The 17,212-nt window shown below is 44.3% G+C and overlaps 1 protein-coding gene and 1 long non-coding RNA gene across 3 annotated transcripts in view; one reads left to right on the top strand and one right to left on the bottom strand.

Moving 5' to 3' along the window:
- The window catches only part of VPS13C (vacuolar protein sorting 13 homolog C), a 2,773,485-nt gene that overhangs the window by 1,549,139 nt on the left and 1,207,134 nt on the right, over positions 1-17,212 (top strand). For both annotated transcript variants that reach the window (XM_078680824.1, XM_078680823.1), the window contains exon 55: positions 9,680-9,944. In XM_078680824.1, the coding sequence (XP_078536950.1) occupies positions 9,680-9,944 (265 nt within the window). The remainder of the gene's footprint in view (positions 1-9,679; positions 9,945-17,212) is intronic.
- Positions 1-17,212, bottom strand: part of LOC144822865 (uncharacterized) — a 790,049-nt gene that overhangs the window by 663,730 nt on the left and 109,107 nt on the right. The window lies entirely within an intron of this gene.

Raw genomic sequence — 17,212 nt, 5'->3', positions numbered from 1 at the left:
TTTCAAGGCGGCTAGCGTGAAAGACTTGAGAATGTTCGGAATCGGGTCGCAGTTAACTTGCAGTCGTAAATACACAAGCATCCTCGGCTATTATCAATGGGTGTTGTCGCCCATTCGCAAACTAGTTGTACACTATAGTCACATAAAATAACCGTCATGTAATAGTTTGTATTAATGGCGACCCAGGAGAGGGATGATACAATTACCTCCTTTTAGTGGAGAAAGTAAGAAATATAAAATACCAACGGAAACCCGGATAAGTTACGCTCCGCAAAACGGTGGGAGTAGGTCCTCCACCACGTTCTCCTCGCAGTAGCGCGTCCAAGTTGAAGTTGAAGATATCTGCTAAAAGAAAAATTATTATATCCAGTACTCTGGGTGAATAATAATAACAAAGGGTGTGCTCATTAGTGCTCTATGTTTTTAAGATCTCACAGTAGTTACACATGAGTCACTCCTGGGATGGGGTGGCCATCTGGGAGAGGTGGAGAACAGGGGACACTGAACTCCAGAGTAGTCAGCCTCCACATCAACTTGTTGGAGCGTCAGATGATCTGTCTAGCATTGAAAGCATTTCTTCCCTCTGTCAAGGAGAAGTTAGTGCAGGTGTACACCGACAATACAACCGCCATGTGGTACTACAACAAGCAGGGTAGGGAGGGTTTGTGGACAATTTGTCAAGAGGCCCAGGGTCTCTGGACGTGGCTGGAACATAAGGGCATTTCCCTGGTGGTTCAACACCTGGCAGGTTCTCTGAATGCTAGGGCGTACAAACTCCGCCGTTGATGCCTAGCAGATCAAGAATGACGTCTCCAGGTGGAGGTGGCACACTGTTTCTTTCAGCAGTAGGGAGAGCCTTGGTTGGATCTGTTTGCCTCCAAAGAGAACAGAATAGGTAAGCAGTTTTGTGCACTGGAGTTTCCGAGGTGGCTTTTGACTGTGCATGGAGATCAGGCCTCCTTTATGCCTTTCCACTCATACCACTTTTGCCCAGAGTTCTCAAGAAGATCAGGAACGGCTAGGCCCAAGTCATTCTTGTGGCTCTGGACTGGGCACGGAAAATCTGTTATCCAGAGCATCTTCGTATGAACATTGATCCTTCTATCAGACTGCCCCTTCAGGAGAATCTTCTGTCGCAGCAGCCTAACCTGTTAACTCTCTGCCTCCTTGCGTGGAGATTAAGCGGCGACAGTTGATAGCTTTTGACCGGCCTCCCGAAGTATGTAATATTACTTTGGTGGCCAGGCGGCTCTCCACTAAGACGGTATAGGCATGCCATTGGCAAAATATTTTGAAATATTGTACAGAAAGGTCTAATGACCCTCTTTCTGCTTCTCTGTCTAATCATCTTCTCTTTATTCTTACCCTTTCCCAGCAGGGCTCTGCTTTGGGTACTCTTAAGGATTATCTTTCTCCTCTGTCTGCTTTCTTGCGGCTGCCAGACCAACCTTGTTTGCTCAAGTCCCCTATTGTAAATAGGTTGTTAAATGTGCTTGTACATATGTTTCTACATACGCCCTTTGTCATGCCGCAGTGAGATCTTAATTTGGTCCTCACATTTGTCATGTGTGCTCTGTTTGAGCCATTACATAATTGTCATCTCCGGCTTCTTACCATCAAGACAGCCCTTCTTGTAGTAATAACATCTGCCCGAAGGGTGAGTGAATTTCAGGCTTTGTCATGCAAACCTCCCTACTGGATGACTTTTGTGGATAATGTGGTGCATAGCACCCTTGCTTCATTCTTCCCAAAAGTGGTGACCCCATTCCATATGGGTTAATCACACTGCCTACCTTTTTTGCTCCCCCACATCCCTCTAAGGAAGAGGAGTGTCTCCACCATCTGGACCCAAAAAGAACGTTATTGTTCTAACTGCACAAAATGTATGACCAACTCTTTTTGGGTTACGTGGGAGCTAAAAATGGTCAGGCAGTGCAGAAATGGAGCATTTCACACTGGGTTGTTATCTGCATTAAGATCTGCTATGCTTCCTAGCTAGGAATCATTTTTTGGTTGGGTTATGGTCCCATTTTACCAGGAGTAAAGCTGCAACCATGGCATTGGCTAGGGGTGTCGCAGTCCTGAACATTAGCCAGGCAGCAACGTGAGCATCACTGCAAAGTTTGCCAAGCACTATGGCCTGGACAGTCAGGCCCGCAGAAACAGGCATTTTGCCCGTTTGCTCCTGCAGGTCTTTTAAGTGTTAAAAATCTGTCCTCAGCCCACCGCCAGGATGGTATGGTTTTGGTATCTAATTCAAAGGTAATGAAACTGCAGCTAGAAGTCTCTATCAGATGAACATGTTACTTACCTAATGTAACACATTATCTGGTAGATACAATATCTGGCTGCAGATTCCTTACAGACCCACCCATGCCTCCCCACCCCGCGGACTCATTTGTTAGGGCTAGGGTTGCTCCCTTTTCAGGGCCCTCTTTGTGACGTACACAAGTCGATTCACTTCATGGCTCTGCACTTCTGGTGAGGAAAAGTGAAAAGTAACCGATGTCCGCACGCCTGGTTTGCGCTTATATAGTGGACCACGACTTCATAACAGACACTAACAATGCCACCGACGTCACAAGGAGCCACCCGACAGCGCGCAGGGGTACTTCTCACGCAAATGTTTCCAGATCCAGTCTGACTCTTGGGGAAATTCAAAGGTAATGGATCTGCAGCTAGATATTATCTCTACCAAATAATGTGTTATCGAAGGTATGTAACGTGATCATCACCACTAACAGTCGTTATCCCCACCAAGTTCCACACACGAAAAGGAGCATACTCGGCAGACTTCAGGCTTCATACACATATCCTTTTAAATTCCCTGAGAAGGCCTGAATTCGGTAGGCCAAAATACACCAACTATGCCAAAAAAACAGATTGATTTCCATTATAAGGGACAAAGGCTGTTAAAGACTCATTTCCAGTTATCTTTTTTCCCTTATGAAGTACCTCAGGTTGCAACTTGAATTATGTGCTTACACCTTAACCAGTATCAAGAACTGTGCATCTCTTCATCTACTTTAACATGTTCTTTAAGTAGTTGAAGTTTATATGTGTTTCAACTGAATGAATTGCAATGCACTTCAGACAAACCCACTTGCGAATCATGCAGAAGTATACTATATGTTGTCTTCTGGCTAGCTAAAAAAAGATACCGATATCGTATCCACACTGTTCACCCAGGTCTGACCAGTGAATAATTTAAAGACTGCCTTGCAAGCATTCATGTTGAATTTGCCAATAATGACCCAATTAAGTGGACTTTAGGTACCACATAGCTTAATCAACCCCTTACGAAACCCATTGCATGACACACATGCTCCCTACATAATGATACCACTTTTCATAATTTAGAAGTGGTTAACAAAACTGATAGTAAAATCCGAAGGATGAAAGTAATTCGGGGCTACTCTATGCAATCTTCCCAAGAGCTAGAGTCCTTGTGTATCAGTATGTCTTTTTGGAACACTGTAAAAATTGCCAGCACCAAATTGAATGCCTACCTCCTTTTGAGCCAGTTCCACTACAGCAGCTGCCTTTTCATGTAACATGCCCATTGAAAACTTCGCAATGACCATGGAAAGGTAAGTCTGTATTAAACTCCTTTTCCTACCTCGTGATATGCCTGGGTCCAGCTGTTAGACACCAAATCTCTAGCTCATGTAACTGTAAACGGCCATGTCTCTGCCGATCTTCCCTTGGAGCGCGGAACACGTCAAGGATGCCCCTATCACCCCTCATACCTGAGCCACTTGCAGTCTGGATAAGGAGAGACCATGTCATCCATGGACTCAAATAGGTGGAGGGGTGGGAAGACCGTATATCCCTATTTGCGGATGATGTGCTGTTATATTTGGCGTCCTCTAAGCGCTCCATCAACAGGCTCCTAGGCATCTGTGAAGTATAGGGCAAATTCTCCGGCTACACTATTAACTGGACCAAGTCGATCCTCTATGTCCTCCACGGCCCCCCACTGCAACTCCCGAAGTGCTGTAGTCTGCAAATCACAGAAGGGTGCTTTAAATATTTGGGAATCTATATCACACCCCTACCTGGGTAATTTTTTGGAAAAAACCTCCTACCACCTTTGCAAAGCATTGGCAATCCCTACCATTGACACTGCTTGGAAGAGCTGCTCTTTTCAAGATGATGGCGCTCCCCAGGTTTCTCTATGTCCTCCAAAATGCCCCATTTCTAGTTCCCCCAAAATACTTGAGGGCAATCGAGGCAAAAGTAAGCAACTTGCTTTGGGATGGAAAACCAACCCACATAGTCATGACTTAATTGATAAAGGGTTGGTACGATGGCGGTATCGCCCTTCAAAATATACAAACATACTACTGGGCTTCCCAACTAATCGTACTTAATCAATGGCTTCATGCCCCACAAACAGACCCAGTGTTCCGCTCAGACAGATTTTCTTTGGGAGAGGGATGGGTGATGAGAACACTTTACACTAAATCGCGCAAACCACCACTACTGGGTCCCACAGCACACACAGTCCAAATGTGGTACATAGCATGCAAAGAAACAGGATGGGACGGTGTCATAATGCAGCTGACCCAACTTTGGGAAACACAAAGACTAGGTAGGCTCAGTACCAGTAAAAGGGCTCCAATGATGGGACTCTATTGGAATCTCAGCGGTCGATGATTTATGGAGCGAGGGAGGAGCTGTGACCTTTGCACACCTCCAAGAACAATATGAGACGGCACCCTCGGAAATATTCAGGTATACTCAGATCAGACACACACTTACGACAGCCATTCCAGCAGGCATTGTACTCCCGGAGCCCTCCCCATTGGAAGATAGGCTCCTAACAGACTATATTGCCAAGAAGGCCATTACCCTCACTCATCACTAAATCATCAATAATCAGCCAGATCCCACAAAAACTCTCCGTGACAAATGGCGGACCGAATTGGGGGATCTAGATGAGACAGATTGGCAAGAGGCGATTGCCTCCCCCCCCAAGTGGCGATAAGATTAGTACAATTAAAGATATTACATCGCATCTATTACACAAGAGTGATCTTGCACAAGATAGGTAAGGCTGAGAATACAATGTGCTTGAGACACTGCGGGGCAAGTACCTTCTACCATACTCTTTGGGAATGCCTGGTGATAGCGACCTACTGAGAAACAATTATGCGAGCCATTACACAAGTTAGTGGAGTGACCTTCCTTCCGGAACCCAAGAGACGTCTCTTGAATATCCGGGAACCGGCTGACATCAACCACGCAGCACAAAATTGGGCAACGCTGGGTATGATGTTCGCCAAGTGAAACATAGCCAAACACCGGGGATAACAAACTTGTCCGATGTATCGATAGTGTTGAGGGGATATGGATGGTGCAATGGGGGTCAGAAAGGCCAGCATATATACATGGAGCATGCCCCAAAAAGTGTAAACGGGTGTGGGGAACATGGAACTCTTATACAGGGAACATGTGTACTCCACCCCAGATCGAGTCGGAAACGGATTTGAGCTGAATTAGATGGGGATGGGGCGGTGGCGGGCGGTCTCGCACAGTATCACTTTAGTAACTGTATGGATTTAATGGAAGAATCAATGGGATGTGCAGCGTGCTATGGATAACAAAATTACATATGGTTACCGTAAGAACATACGTTTAACCTGTAATCAATAAAAAGATGTTAAAAAAGAAAAGGCTAAAAACTAATTTTTAGGTCTCACCTACTCAGTGCGCATGCGCTGCTTAGGCAAAAAGACCTTTAGCGATCGCTTTGACTTTTCAGCCAAAAACGTGCACGCGTTCGATTGCCTACAATGGCAACGCATGCACGTGTGGCAATTCACTTGCAGGAGCGCATGGTGCCATATGGTAGCAATTATCGCTACTGGCGCTGCTCGCTCTCGTAAGTGAAATGCTTCAGCACTCGGCCCCTCCTCTCACCCCGACCCCTGCTGCCTCCTTTTAGCGCGAGGTACGCGCTTGTTTAATTGGGTGTGAAAAGGAGCAGCAGAATCCGCCTAGATGGAAAGCTGACACTACTGTACGGAAGACATGGGCGACATTACATTCATGTGCCCCCCACGTCAGGTTTCAAATGGCCGCACCCAATATCCCTAATCAATTTAGACAGGCACTCGCATATCAAGAGAACCGGCTATAGACAGGGCCAATCATAACACTCTAAATCATGCTTGCTGCGAGACTAAAGAGGTCTGCTATCTGCATGAACTCCTGTTATTAAAATTCATGGTCCCACGTTATATTGTACGTTCTCAACATGATATTTAAAGTTTCTAGTGTGATTGGTATTGGCACACGAGGAACGCGCTTGTTTAATTGGGTGTGAAAAGGAGCAGCGGAATCCGCATAGATGGAAAGCTGACACTACTGTAAGGGAGACATGGGTGACATTACATTCAAGCGCCCCCCACGACAGGTTCAAATGGCCGCGCCCACTATCCCTAGTCAATGTAGACGGGTTCTCGCATATCAAAAGAACCGTCTATAGACAGGTCCAATCATAACACTCTAAATCATGCTTGCTGTGAGACTAAAGAGGTCTGCTATCTGCATGAACTCCTGTTATTAAAATTCATGGTCCCCCGTTATATTGTACATTCTCAACACGATATTTAAAGTTTCTAGTGTCATTGGTATTGGCACTTGTATAGTGCCTTGTCTGACCAAGCCGGTTCCTACCAGTGCATGATTGCAGCATGAAGGGGATAGGAAAAAACATTTGTCCAGGGTCACACAGTGAGGATAAATGCGCACGCTGGGATTGGGACCTAGGGCAACTCTGTAGGATGGTCAACCCTTTAGAGCCTAGACTTCATCTCTACCAGTGTCAACGTAAGAGTTGGGTTAGTTTGTTTGTTGGTCTACTGTTTTATGTTTTTTTTTTAATATATAGTTTTTATACTCACTAGTCTAGGCGCAATAGGACAACCTGGTGCTTTACGCCACAAACATTGAAACAGCTAACTTCTATAGGCAGGGCCACTGAAATTATTCAACAAGGGAGCACCATATTATGTGGCTGGGGTAACTAAACTATGTGGCAAAAAGGACAAATTATGCAGCATAATGCGGCACATTTTTTTAAACCATTGCGTAATTATTTTGTAATTTTACGCATGGTACTACTGTCTGTGCTAATATTTCACCTCATTATAACCAATTTAACTACCAAAAAAGCAACCAAAAGATGGGCAGTTAACTTTTGTAAAGAGCCTTCCACTACGCGCAAACGCACGTCGCCACGTTTTTAGTAACTGCTGATCCGTCTGAGCTAGAAACAATTTTTTATGTTAAAACTTGCAGATTATGCAGCAGATGATGGATCATGTGGCAAATGCGGCAAATCCATAATTCTGCAAAAAGATCTGCTGCTGCCGAATCACATAATTCCAGTGGCCCTGTCAGTAGGCCCCAGTGCCACATTTTGAATCAATAGCCTTTGTTTCAATGTGAAATAGCCCATCTGTGCACAGTTAACGAGCTATGTGAACTAAGTTACTTTAGTCAGCTGTTCCATCAGTAGCACCGAAGCACTTCCCAGTAGGGCTGCCATAGGTGTGGTGGACCCTACCAGCACTGCAAACCAGGGCTGCTCTAGTGTCTGTAGGACAGTACCGGCACACCTTAGCAGAATCATGGGTTCCATAGGGGGACTTTACTGGGACAGTCACAGTAATATTTTGAAGCTCTGCTATATTTTTACTGGGGATCATTGCAAAGTCCTTCTATGGGCTTCCAATTTTTAAAAGGAACACAACCAGCTCCTTTCTGCAGGAAGCACATGTGGAGGCGGCGATGTGGCCTAAAGGCCTGAGCCATGGGCGTCCGCAAATTATTTCCAGGGGAAGCTAACCTGGCAAATGAAGGGGCATGGCTAATGTTAATTAATTGGGGTGGGGATAAATGGCAGACAATCAGGATCGGGTAATGCTCAGGCCAAGCTGAGAAAAACAAGCATTGGCATAGCCAATAGGTCTCGCGTTTGGGACCTTATAAGTATTTAGTTATGCAGCAGGTCCCAAAGGCGACACCTATTGGCTATGCCAATTCTGGTTTCTCTTTGGTGTTTCCTGATTTGAGGCCTAGTATTTAGGTTGTAAGTTGTGGATGAGTTTTTGAGTTGGGTATATTGTGAGGTTATTCTCTGAGTTGGATTCTTGGCCATATTAATTTTTTTCTTGGTTTTGTAAGGTATCTTGTTTCATTTTGAAATGAAGAATGGGCAATAAATATGTTAAAAATTAGTGAAAAATAAATATGATATTGTAGAGTTCTTTAAGAACCAGGTGACCCTGGAGGAGATTAAGTGGTGGAAGAATCAGAAGACCTTCAGGATTCGAGCAGTTTATTTACTCCCCCAGATAGTGCTGTACACAAAGTTATGCAACATAATTCCCTCAAATGAGTATATGCCATAAAATTCCATTCGAATTAGAGCTCTTATCCATTGGGATACATTTTCATGAGACTAGCACACATGACACAGCCGACCAAAGCCTAGATTTGCTGTGATTGGGAGTTGCCTCCCCTTTCACTTCACGAGACCTCACATCTGTGCAGCATGCTGAGGATACGCCTATTAGGTCAAGGTGAACTCCAAATGCACCATGAATTGTCTTTGAGAAAAGACATCTTGATTTCCTAAGCTCATAGATAGATCTTTGAATTCCTGTAGTTCTCCTGATTAGGAGGTGCTGAGCAGGCTCGAACATTGTTGCTTTCATAGTTTTGGTAGCCCTTGAAGGTTCCGGCAAATCTGTCACTAGGACTTGCTGTAAATATTGATATTTATATACATATTAGTTTACACCCTTGTCTTCTTTGTCCATTTTCTTCTTGTTGCTTTGCCTCTTTAAAGACTTGCAAAAAGAAGAGTGTAACCATCTTAACTCTGAATTTATTTGCCAGCAATTTCCTAACACAGGAAAAGACAAACTGACCTTTCGCCTTCTATCTGACTTATCATCGAACATATTCTAACAGAAATGACTGTACCCTTTTTAGGAAATGCAGAACACAGTTCTCTTGAGATTAATATCACCACCATTTGAGCCTATGTTCAAGTAGGATATTTACTATCATCCTTGTAAGCCAGCCTTGCTGTAGCCAGGACGTTTAAAGGAAAGTCCATTAAATTAAATATTTTTCCATGAAAGTATCAATGGCAGTGTTCTTTGTAGATAATATAGTCGTCAGAACGTATGTTTCTAAAGTTTTTAAGTACGTAAGTTTTCTAATCCCGATGATGGGGCAATTTTCCAATGGAAACACTGGAGAACCTATGTGCAGATATTTAGCATTTTCTTCTGTTTTTTGCACTGATTATCATTCGTGGGATTGTTTTATAGTCTGTCCCAGTGTGTTTTCTGCATGTTGTTTTATGGTATATGATTTTGTTGGGTATTTGCATAGCAGAACGTTCGCCAATGATATGACCTTTTAATTGCGTGGGAAATGGGACGCCGCATTTTGGTATTGGTGATTTGGTTTATTATGTAATGATGAATTTCATTGATGAACATTTGTTTCTTGCAATCAGGAAAAATATCTGAAAATGAAACTAATTTTGTGAGACATTAAAAGCAACACATTTACTAAAATGGAAGACTTATCTTTTTGATCTTTCTAACAATGATGTACTCCACACATTTCACCTTTAACATGTTATTTTCAGGCCTTTTCAGAAGGAACTGCATCTACGTTTGATTATTCCTTCAAACAACGGGCTCCACTGACTGTGAAAAATGCTCTAGGTGTCCCTCTCACCGTGCAGCATGGCTCCAACATCCGTCTGATGGGCTCATCGTCGCAAGCAAAAGTACACGATGTGGCTGTCGGCCAGGTTTTGCAGTTGGAGTATGCAACAGTGGAGCCACAACATCAAGGAAAGCTGTCTGCATTGTACCGCCAGGAGAGCTCTCTCTTTACTCTAAGCATAGGTACATAACTTGTGCTCGTGCTCAATGGTCTATGTCCGTTAAAGACTGTTTTACATATTGATTTTATCTTTTATCATTTAGAGGTGCATACATTCAGGACTAGTTGTATTTGCTCAATTCCTTGTGGATAAAACAGTTTGATTCTTTAAAAGATAAAAAAATCTATAATTTAGCTCTAAATATTAAGATTATCTAATTCTCCTTCCTCGTCACAGTCATTAATACATGTGCTTAGCTGTCCTTCTCATGAGTTGTCCTGCTAGAGGCCCTTCCTACAAAAAGATGTTCTTCACAATTGTCTCTCTCCTGTCTTCATATGCCGTACATGGTATTCCAACCCCAAAAAAATGACAGTTGTATGTTTCCGGCACCACCTGTGTCAAGTTACAAAAGATGTTTGGTCTCCCATGGCCTCACAGCATCAGATCATCTAAACAGAAGAGGCTTTAACATCTGCCTCTGCAGTCTGTAGGTACTGCACTACAGGGACACAATAAGGCTCCTCCACTAAGAACACACAGAGGAAAGAAAATAATGCTTCTTACCACCTACTTCTGCCCCTTCCCCCTCCAATGCACAACTAGCACATTGAGGTGTAAGTGTGGCCAAGGAGGCCAAGTGTACTCAGTACTGCAGCAGTTACATGCTAGTTTGAACAAGTTGGGGTTTCTTCAACTGTGATGATCAGAAGACATGGTTCTTTAGTATCAAATTTCAGAGCCCAATGGTGTGGAAGGAGAAGCAAAACTTGGTCTTCACTGTCTGGCAAGAAAATATTCTTAGGGAGGGTTATAATTGGGGTTACTGTCCTTGGTCAAAATGGGTTTCTATTTTCATGAAGAATGGTAAGTGATTAGAAGATACCTCCTAGTATTACGGCTTTTCTGAACTTCACACCCCAGTTGGGTTAGATACCAGTGTGTATGTTGCAGCACAACAGTAATTTACAGAATTGTTTCTTAATTTAGCTAGCACCTAGATGGCATGTGTAGCACAGTCTAAAATATTCAATCCGCTTATTGGTGTGGTACAAAAGAAAATAGACTTGTGCTCATGTGGTATGCATGTTGGGACATCTGCATTTTCTTGGCAGGAAGGATGATGGCCTCTGTACTACAGTGAAATTAAAGCTTTATAGCTGGGATATATCCACATTGATGGCACCCTGGATTGCTAATGACGCTCTTAGGTCAATGACTCTGTTTACCAGTCTGGGGGTCAAGGTTGTATCGCATTAAAATAGCATACCTAATGGCTGTGTTATCATGGGAGAGGAAGATTCTTTATGTCTCGAAGGAGCCAGCCAAGAGGCTGTTGTATCTCTAATGGCTTCACACCATCTATCTATACTGCATGATCCTTTCATGGTCAGTTCTCCAGGAAATCCCAGACTCAATCCCCCATCCGAACCCCAACTCGGAATTCATATTTATGCCATATATTGCCCAGTCTTTTCCTGTCAGTAAATAGTTAACTGAGGTTTTTTTTATATAGACTTAAGAATCATTGGTCTCTATCATACGCCCCTGTGTGCTGGTCATGGATGACTTGTGAAGCGTATTCTTGCCATGGAGACATTGCAGGGTGCAGTGGGAAGTTGCAGTCTCATGATGTGAAGTGCATTGAGCCCATATTCATAAGTTATAACTAATTTAACTTCTCCTTAGCTGCCAGTCTCATGATGATAAAATGTTTGAGTTTCCAGTTCTTGTGGCACCTAGCATTCAATAATTCCTCTCCTGTGGTCGAATCTCTTCTTTGTCACATGTGGGATATTCTTATACACTCTTACTCTTCTAGTCCTCTCTGTAGGTAAGGAGAGAGGATGTGGCAAAGGGGCCAGTGCTGCTAACTCGGGAGCTGAGGCTCTGGATTCGAGTCTTGGCGTTAATGCAACATTCTGTGATTCTGGGCAAATCACCGTGCCCATGGACAGTGCCTGGATACCCTCACGGGTAATAAGCCATGCTGTATGAATCTACAAACGTAACTAATTTAACTTAGGTAGCATAAAAAAGGGTAACATGCAACCTCTAATAGTTAAGTTGCTTCAGGCCCCGTGATCCATAGATCACAGCGGCTGATCCTCCAGTTGGGGGAAGTTGTCTAAAGTGTCTCAAATAATGGTCCTAGCTCTCCAGATCCAGGGGCACACACTTATATTCCCAACGAGAGATCATATTACAAAGAAATATTTGAATGACCAGAGAAAGAACAAAGGGTTCTGCTTTGTAGTTTTTTATTTGGGAAATGTGTCTCTTTGGGTGGTTAAAAAAGAGAAAAAAAACAACTCCTATGTCTAGGGATAAATTATGCAAATCGTATCATTTAGGAAGGCCTATCAACAATTATTTGTTAACTTTATTGTTTTGTGTTTGAAGAAATCATCCAGAGTTTTTGGTTGCTTATGTGGTTCCTGTGTGTGATTGTGGACAACACTCTTTCGAGTCGCACTGCACCTGGAGCATGGACTCTGTCATTCCCACCATTTAATGAGTGTCAACTATCCATTACCTCTGAATTCTCACCTTGCCAGGTTCTTCTAGTAATATACAGTGAAGGATCAACCTCAACTTGATTGCTTCCCTTTATATGTAGAGTCTACGATTTTCACTTGATTGCTCCCCTTTGTATGCTGAGGCCAAGATTTTCACTTCTTCATTAACTATGACTAAGGAAGAGAGAATTATTGGTGAATTCAGGTAACACCATTGCTTCTTCTCCATTCTGCAGTCTCTTCCAACTCTCCCGCCTCTTTTCGTCATGTATGCATGTAGAAAGACTCGAACATCAGAACTGCTCTTATTACATTCCTAAGCATGCTCATGGCCAGCAACTATGGCAGTAGATGTACATTTGCTAACTTTTATTTTAGTTTGAGATGTTGTAATACATTACTTTTTGGTGTTTTTCAGCATGGGTTTTTGTTAGGCTTTGCTTTTTGCTATTATGTGGCATGGTGGCAGTGACAAGGTCTTTACAGGAACTTGAATTGGGTGTCGACTCGACTAGAGCCTTCGGCTTTACCTGTGTTACATGACTTTCAACATTGAAATCTTGAAATCATTGGCCAATTCATTTCTGGAACCTACTGTTAGTCTAAAGACTCTTTAAGACACTTTTGGAACTTCTATCAGAGGCTAGTTTTAATTTTATATGCGCAGTGACCATTCTTTTGGTTTGTAAGATGGTAGTTTATGGCACTGGTAAAACATGATGATCCTTGACTAACCGTATTTACATTTTCTGCCTAGTCTGTGAATTCTTCAATTCAACATTATTTTTCATTTTTCGGAGCAGTTTTCTCTCATCTTGGGAGCTAGCAGGCACAGTACACCCCTCATTCATTAGATGTATACTGTGCAGGGCCAGAATGTCATTAATCCGACGAATAGCAGAAATGTCAGGTTGACATCGGTTACCCTTTTGCAGAATGGTGCCATAACAGTGCTCTAGAAAGAAAAGTCGTTTTTCGTCTGACACTCTGAAAATCTTACTAGTATTCTTGAGATTGTGCGCTTTAAAAAAAAAGTTAAACTCGTATGATCTTTACATCACTTATTATTTTGCTGGCAAGGATGAGGAGTTTAACTGAGAAGGCACTACTGATTTGAACACCAGACTGCTAGCTAACTTTAAAACATCAGCAGTCGAGACAAACATCAGATGCATTTTTTCTTAAACAGTATAATGATTTTTATGATGAGTGTCCATGCTTTGTCCACAGTAATTAATAGAGGGGGTTGTGTTTTGAGATTGCTTTTCCATTATGGACGAAGAAACTAACCAGTTGATAAAAAATCTGAGACAGGAAGGACAGAAACCTTTTTATATTCTTTGTTTAAATGAGTCATTCCCCTTGAATTTCTGAAACGCAGAAATTATGCTTCTATGTGCATTGCATAAATGTTAGCTTTGCACTCGCCCACTACTTTTTTCCTGTATAACCAATACCAAAACAGACGTGGATTCCAAACAAGGTGTAGCTGCAAAAAGAGGGGACAGAGTTCAAACCCCCTGAGATGTCCAGGAGGAGCAGTAGCACAATGTCAACTTGTATGAGGGATTTTGCTGTAGCACGGAGGTCTTGAAGATGCCGCTGTGGAGCACGAGCAATGATGCAGAAGCACGGGAGAAGTCCACATACTGTCCCACATCAGTTGTGTAGATGCTGGAAGTTCAGTGACTGGCAGGACCACCAACTAGCCTTGGCAAACACAACAGACATGAAGCACGAAGAGATGCTGTGTTGCAGACCAGCAAAGTCTTAGGAAATAACCCAGCAAGGGTAAGCCAGGACTGGCAATCAGCAAACAGGAGAGCCAGCAGGAACAATAGAGACCCCAGGAGGACCCTCTGGAAGCAGGCATAAGGAGTCGCAAGGAGGCCTCAGCAGCACACACAAGATGGGTGCTCACGTCACTGGAGAAGCAGGGAGGACAGGACATCACTCTTGGAGCTGTGTGATGCTGACGGCTGGAGCTTGTTGGAGCTTGAAGATCTTCGGTTAGGCGAGGCAACAAGCCTTGGCAACGGAAAACAGAAGCGGTGCACAGCGATGCTGTTCCAGTCGGCTGGAGAGGGATTACAGTCTTACAAGTTGCAGGGAAGACTGGTCAGGCCTCTGGAGAGCCAACAAACCACCACCTGTATTGCAGAGCCGAGAGGTGTCCATGGGACAGTCGGTCCACGTTGTCAAGATGCCTGTGGATGCATGGGAGTGAATCCTTCACTCCATGGGAAATTCCTTCTTGCTATCATTTTGCAGGCAGAGTCATTGGTGACTTTGGAGGAAGCACACCCACGGAATTTGCAGAACTTGGAAGAGCACATAGATGAAGTTGCAGTATGAGTCTTCCTACTAGAGACCATCTTTGTCCAGTTCAGTTCAGTGCCCAACAGCAGAAGAGTCTTTAGGTAAATCTTCAGGCAAAGCCAGTCAGTTCTTGAAGACGAAGTCTGGATGTATCTAAAAATCCACCTTCAGGGGAGCCCTTAAGTAACCCAGAAGGGGGTAGGACTACTTCTGCGGTAACCCACCTATTAAGAGGTGCCAGAGATGCTACTCTGGTGGCTTAACCAATCAGATTCTCCTAGGGGCCTATGCCCATCTAAGATTCAAGATGGCAGAAATCAAGTGGCTCACCCCTCAGGGAAAGGACGGGGGTGAGAGGGCATGCCACTCCCCTGTCCTTTGTGTAGTTTCACAGCAGAGCGGGAGCCAAGGACTCCTGAACCAGACCAAACTGATTTATGCAAGGAGGACACCAAATGTGCACTTCAAAGTAGTCAGGAAGCGCTCAGAAGCACCCCCCCCCCACCCCCCTAGCCTAAAAAAACTACTTCTAAAGTGGAGGTGGTAACACCTCTCCTACACAGGACATCTTTTGTCTGCCTTCCCCTGCCGGAGTTAAGCTCAGAAGCAGGAGGGCAAAAAAGTGTCTGGGGTCGGCAGCAGCAGTGGCTTGCTCTCAGACAGTGCAAGGCTCCACAGGTAGGCATGGGGGTCCTCTAAGGAGCCCCTGTAGGAGGCTGGCTTAGTATATACTGCACACTTATTTAAGTGAAGCGCCCTGCACCAATCCAGACAACCCTTATGGTGATTTTAGTGGTCTTAGACAACCATAGAATGCTCTCTAAGTGGTAGCTGTGGAGAGCAGTCTTTAGACTTAGTCCAGAAGGAGTGTAAAGCAGCTTGTTTTAACAGTACTAGTCATATAGTGTAGATTAAGTGGAAAAGAAACAGTGTAGTTATAAAATTTGCATTTATTATAAACACTCACTAACACATTGGTATATCTCCAACCCGGAGATCCAATCACAATACTTCAACAGTAGAACAAATAAGTAACACAAATACACAGTGGTCTCCAGGGGAATACCAAACCATACACTAATACAGTGGAAGGCGAACCTCGACTGAGGTAGAGACAGGACCCAGAAGACTTAGAAGAGCTGGAGACCCAAGGAAACATCCAAGGTAAGTACCCAGGAACCCCACTGAGGCCGTGTGCAGAGTGGAAACACGACTGTGTGCTCAATACAAGTCAATGGGGAAGTCGCTGTTGCAGTTTTCAAGACGAAGGACCCTCATCAGAGGTCTCCTGAAGAAACCCCATGGAAAATGGAAGGTTGGAGAGGCATCCCACCCATGGATACCATAGGAACCAGGATACCAGCACCAGGGAAGCCAGGTGAATAGGTGTGAAGTGACTCCGTAGACCACAATGTAGGACTTCAGAGAAGATGCCTCTGGCAAAGAAGGTGGAAGAATCTGGTGGAATCCAAGGGTGGATTCTTGAAAAGGAGTACCTGCAAGCAGAGGGGATAGATTCTATGCCACTCGGGAGTGGCCAGGAGGCACGGAAAATCAATACCACCAATGAATGAAGATGCAGGGGAGTTGAAAGTGACCTTGTCGCTGCAGCTCTGAGGACCAGCTGATGCTGTGGAAGACCAGGAGCTGTTCACAAGCTGCCCCATGTCGAAAGTTGAGAGCCAGGGGTACGGTGTCCGGCGGTAGCACCAACAAGCCTTGGCAGCAGCAACAGATTAGTAAAACGAAGAAGGTACAGTGTCTGTATCAGCAAGGTGCAAGGGACTTACCAAACACAGGAGATTTAGAGCAGGCCCTAAGCTAGCAGGGGAGCCCACTGTAGCAAAAGAAGACTCTCAAGACGATCCACATGCCAAAGGCACAGGAGCCACACGAGGACCTCGAACAGCTCGCCAAGCATGCAGGCCCACGGTGCAGAGGATGTGGTGAGGATGAAAATCTTGATAGCATGAGATAGTGAAGGCTTGATCCTCTTGGAGCCCGAAAATCTCTGAAGAAGAGTCAACAACCCTTGGCAACGGCAAGTCAATATGGTGCACAGGGGTACTGTTCCAACGGTTCCGACAAGGGATACTGGCTTTAAACCTGTAGAGAAGTTAGTGCAGGACTCGAGAGAGTTGCAGAATCAACACCTGTGTTGTTGAGCCTTTCAGAGTCCATTGGATGTCAGGAGCAGCAGACCGGTCAGCTTAGTTGTGGTGCCTGCAGATGTAGGGGAGTAACTCCTTCTCTCCAAGGAAGATTCCTTCGGGTGTCTTTGATATCCACAGGTCTGTGGAAGAACCCGGATGGAGCCCTGGCAAAGATGAGGCAGAAGACTGGCAGGATGATGAGACCAGGAGCAGCAGGAGTCTTCCAAATGCAGTCTCCGTTCCCTAAGTGAAGTCCAACGTGCCCAGACAGTTGAAGATGACTTGGGTTTGGATCTGAA

Source organism: Lissotriton helveticus, chromosome 3_1 (assembly GCF_964261635.1).
Source record: "Lissotriton helveticus chromosome 3_1, aLisHel1.1, whole genome shotgun sequence".
In the NCBI taxonomy this organism is placed as follows: domain Eukaryota; kingdom Metazoa; phylum Chordata; class Amphibia; order Caudata; family Salamandridae; genus Lissotriton; species Lissotriton helveticus.
This window is presented reverse-complemented; position numbering and strand designations above follow the sequence as displayed.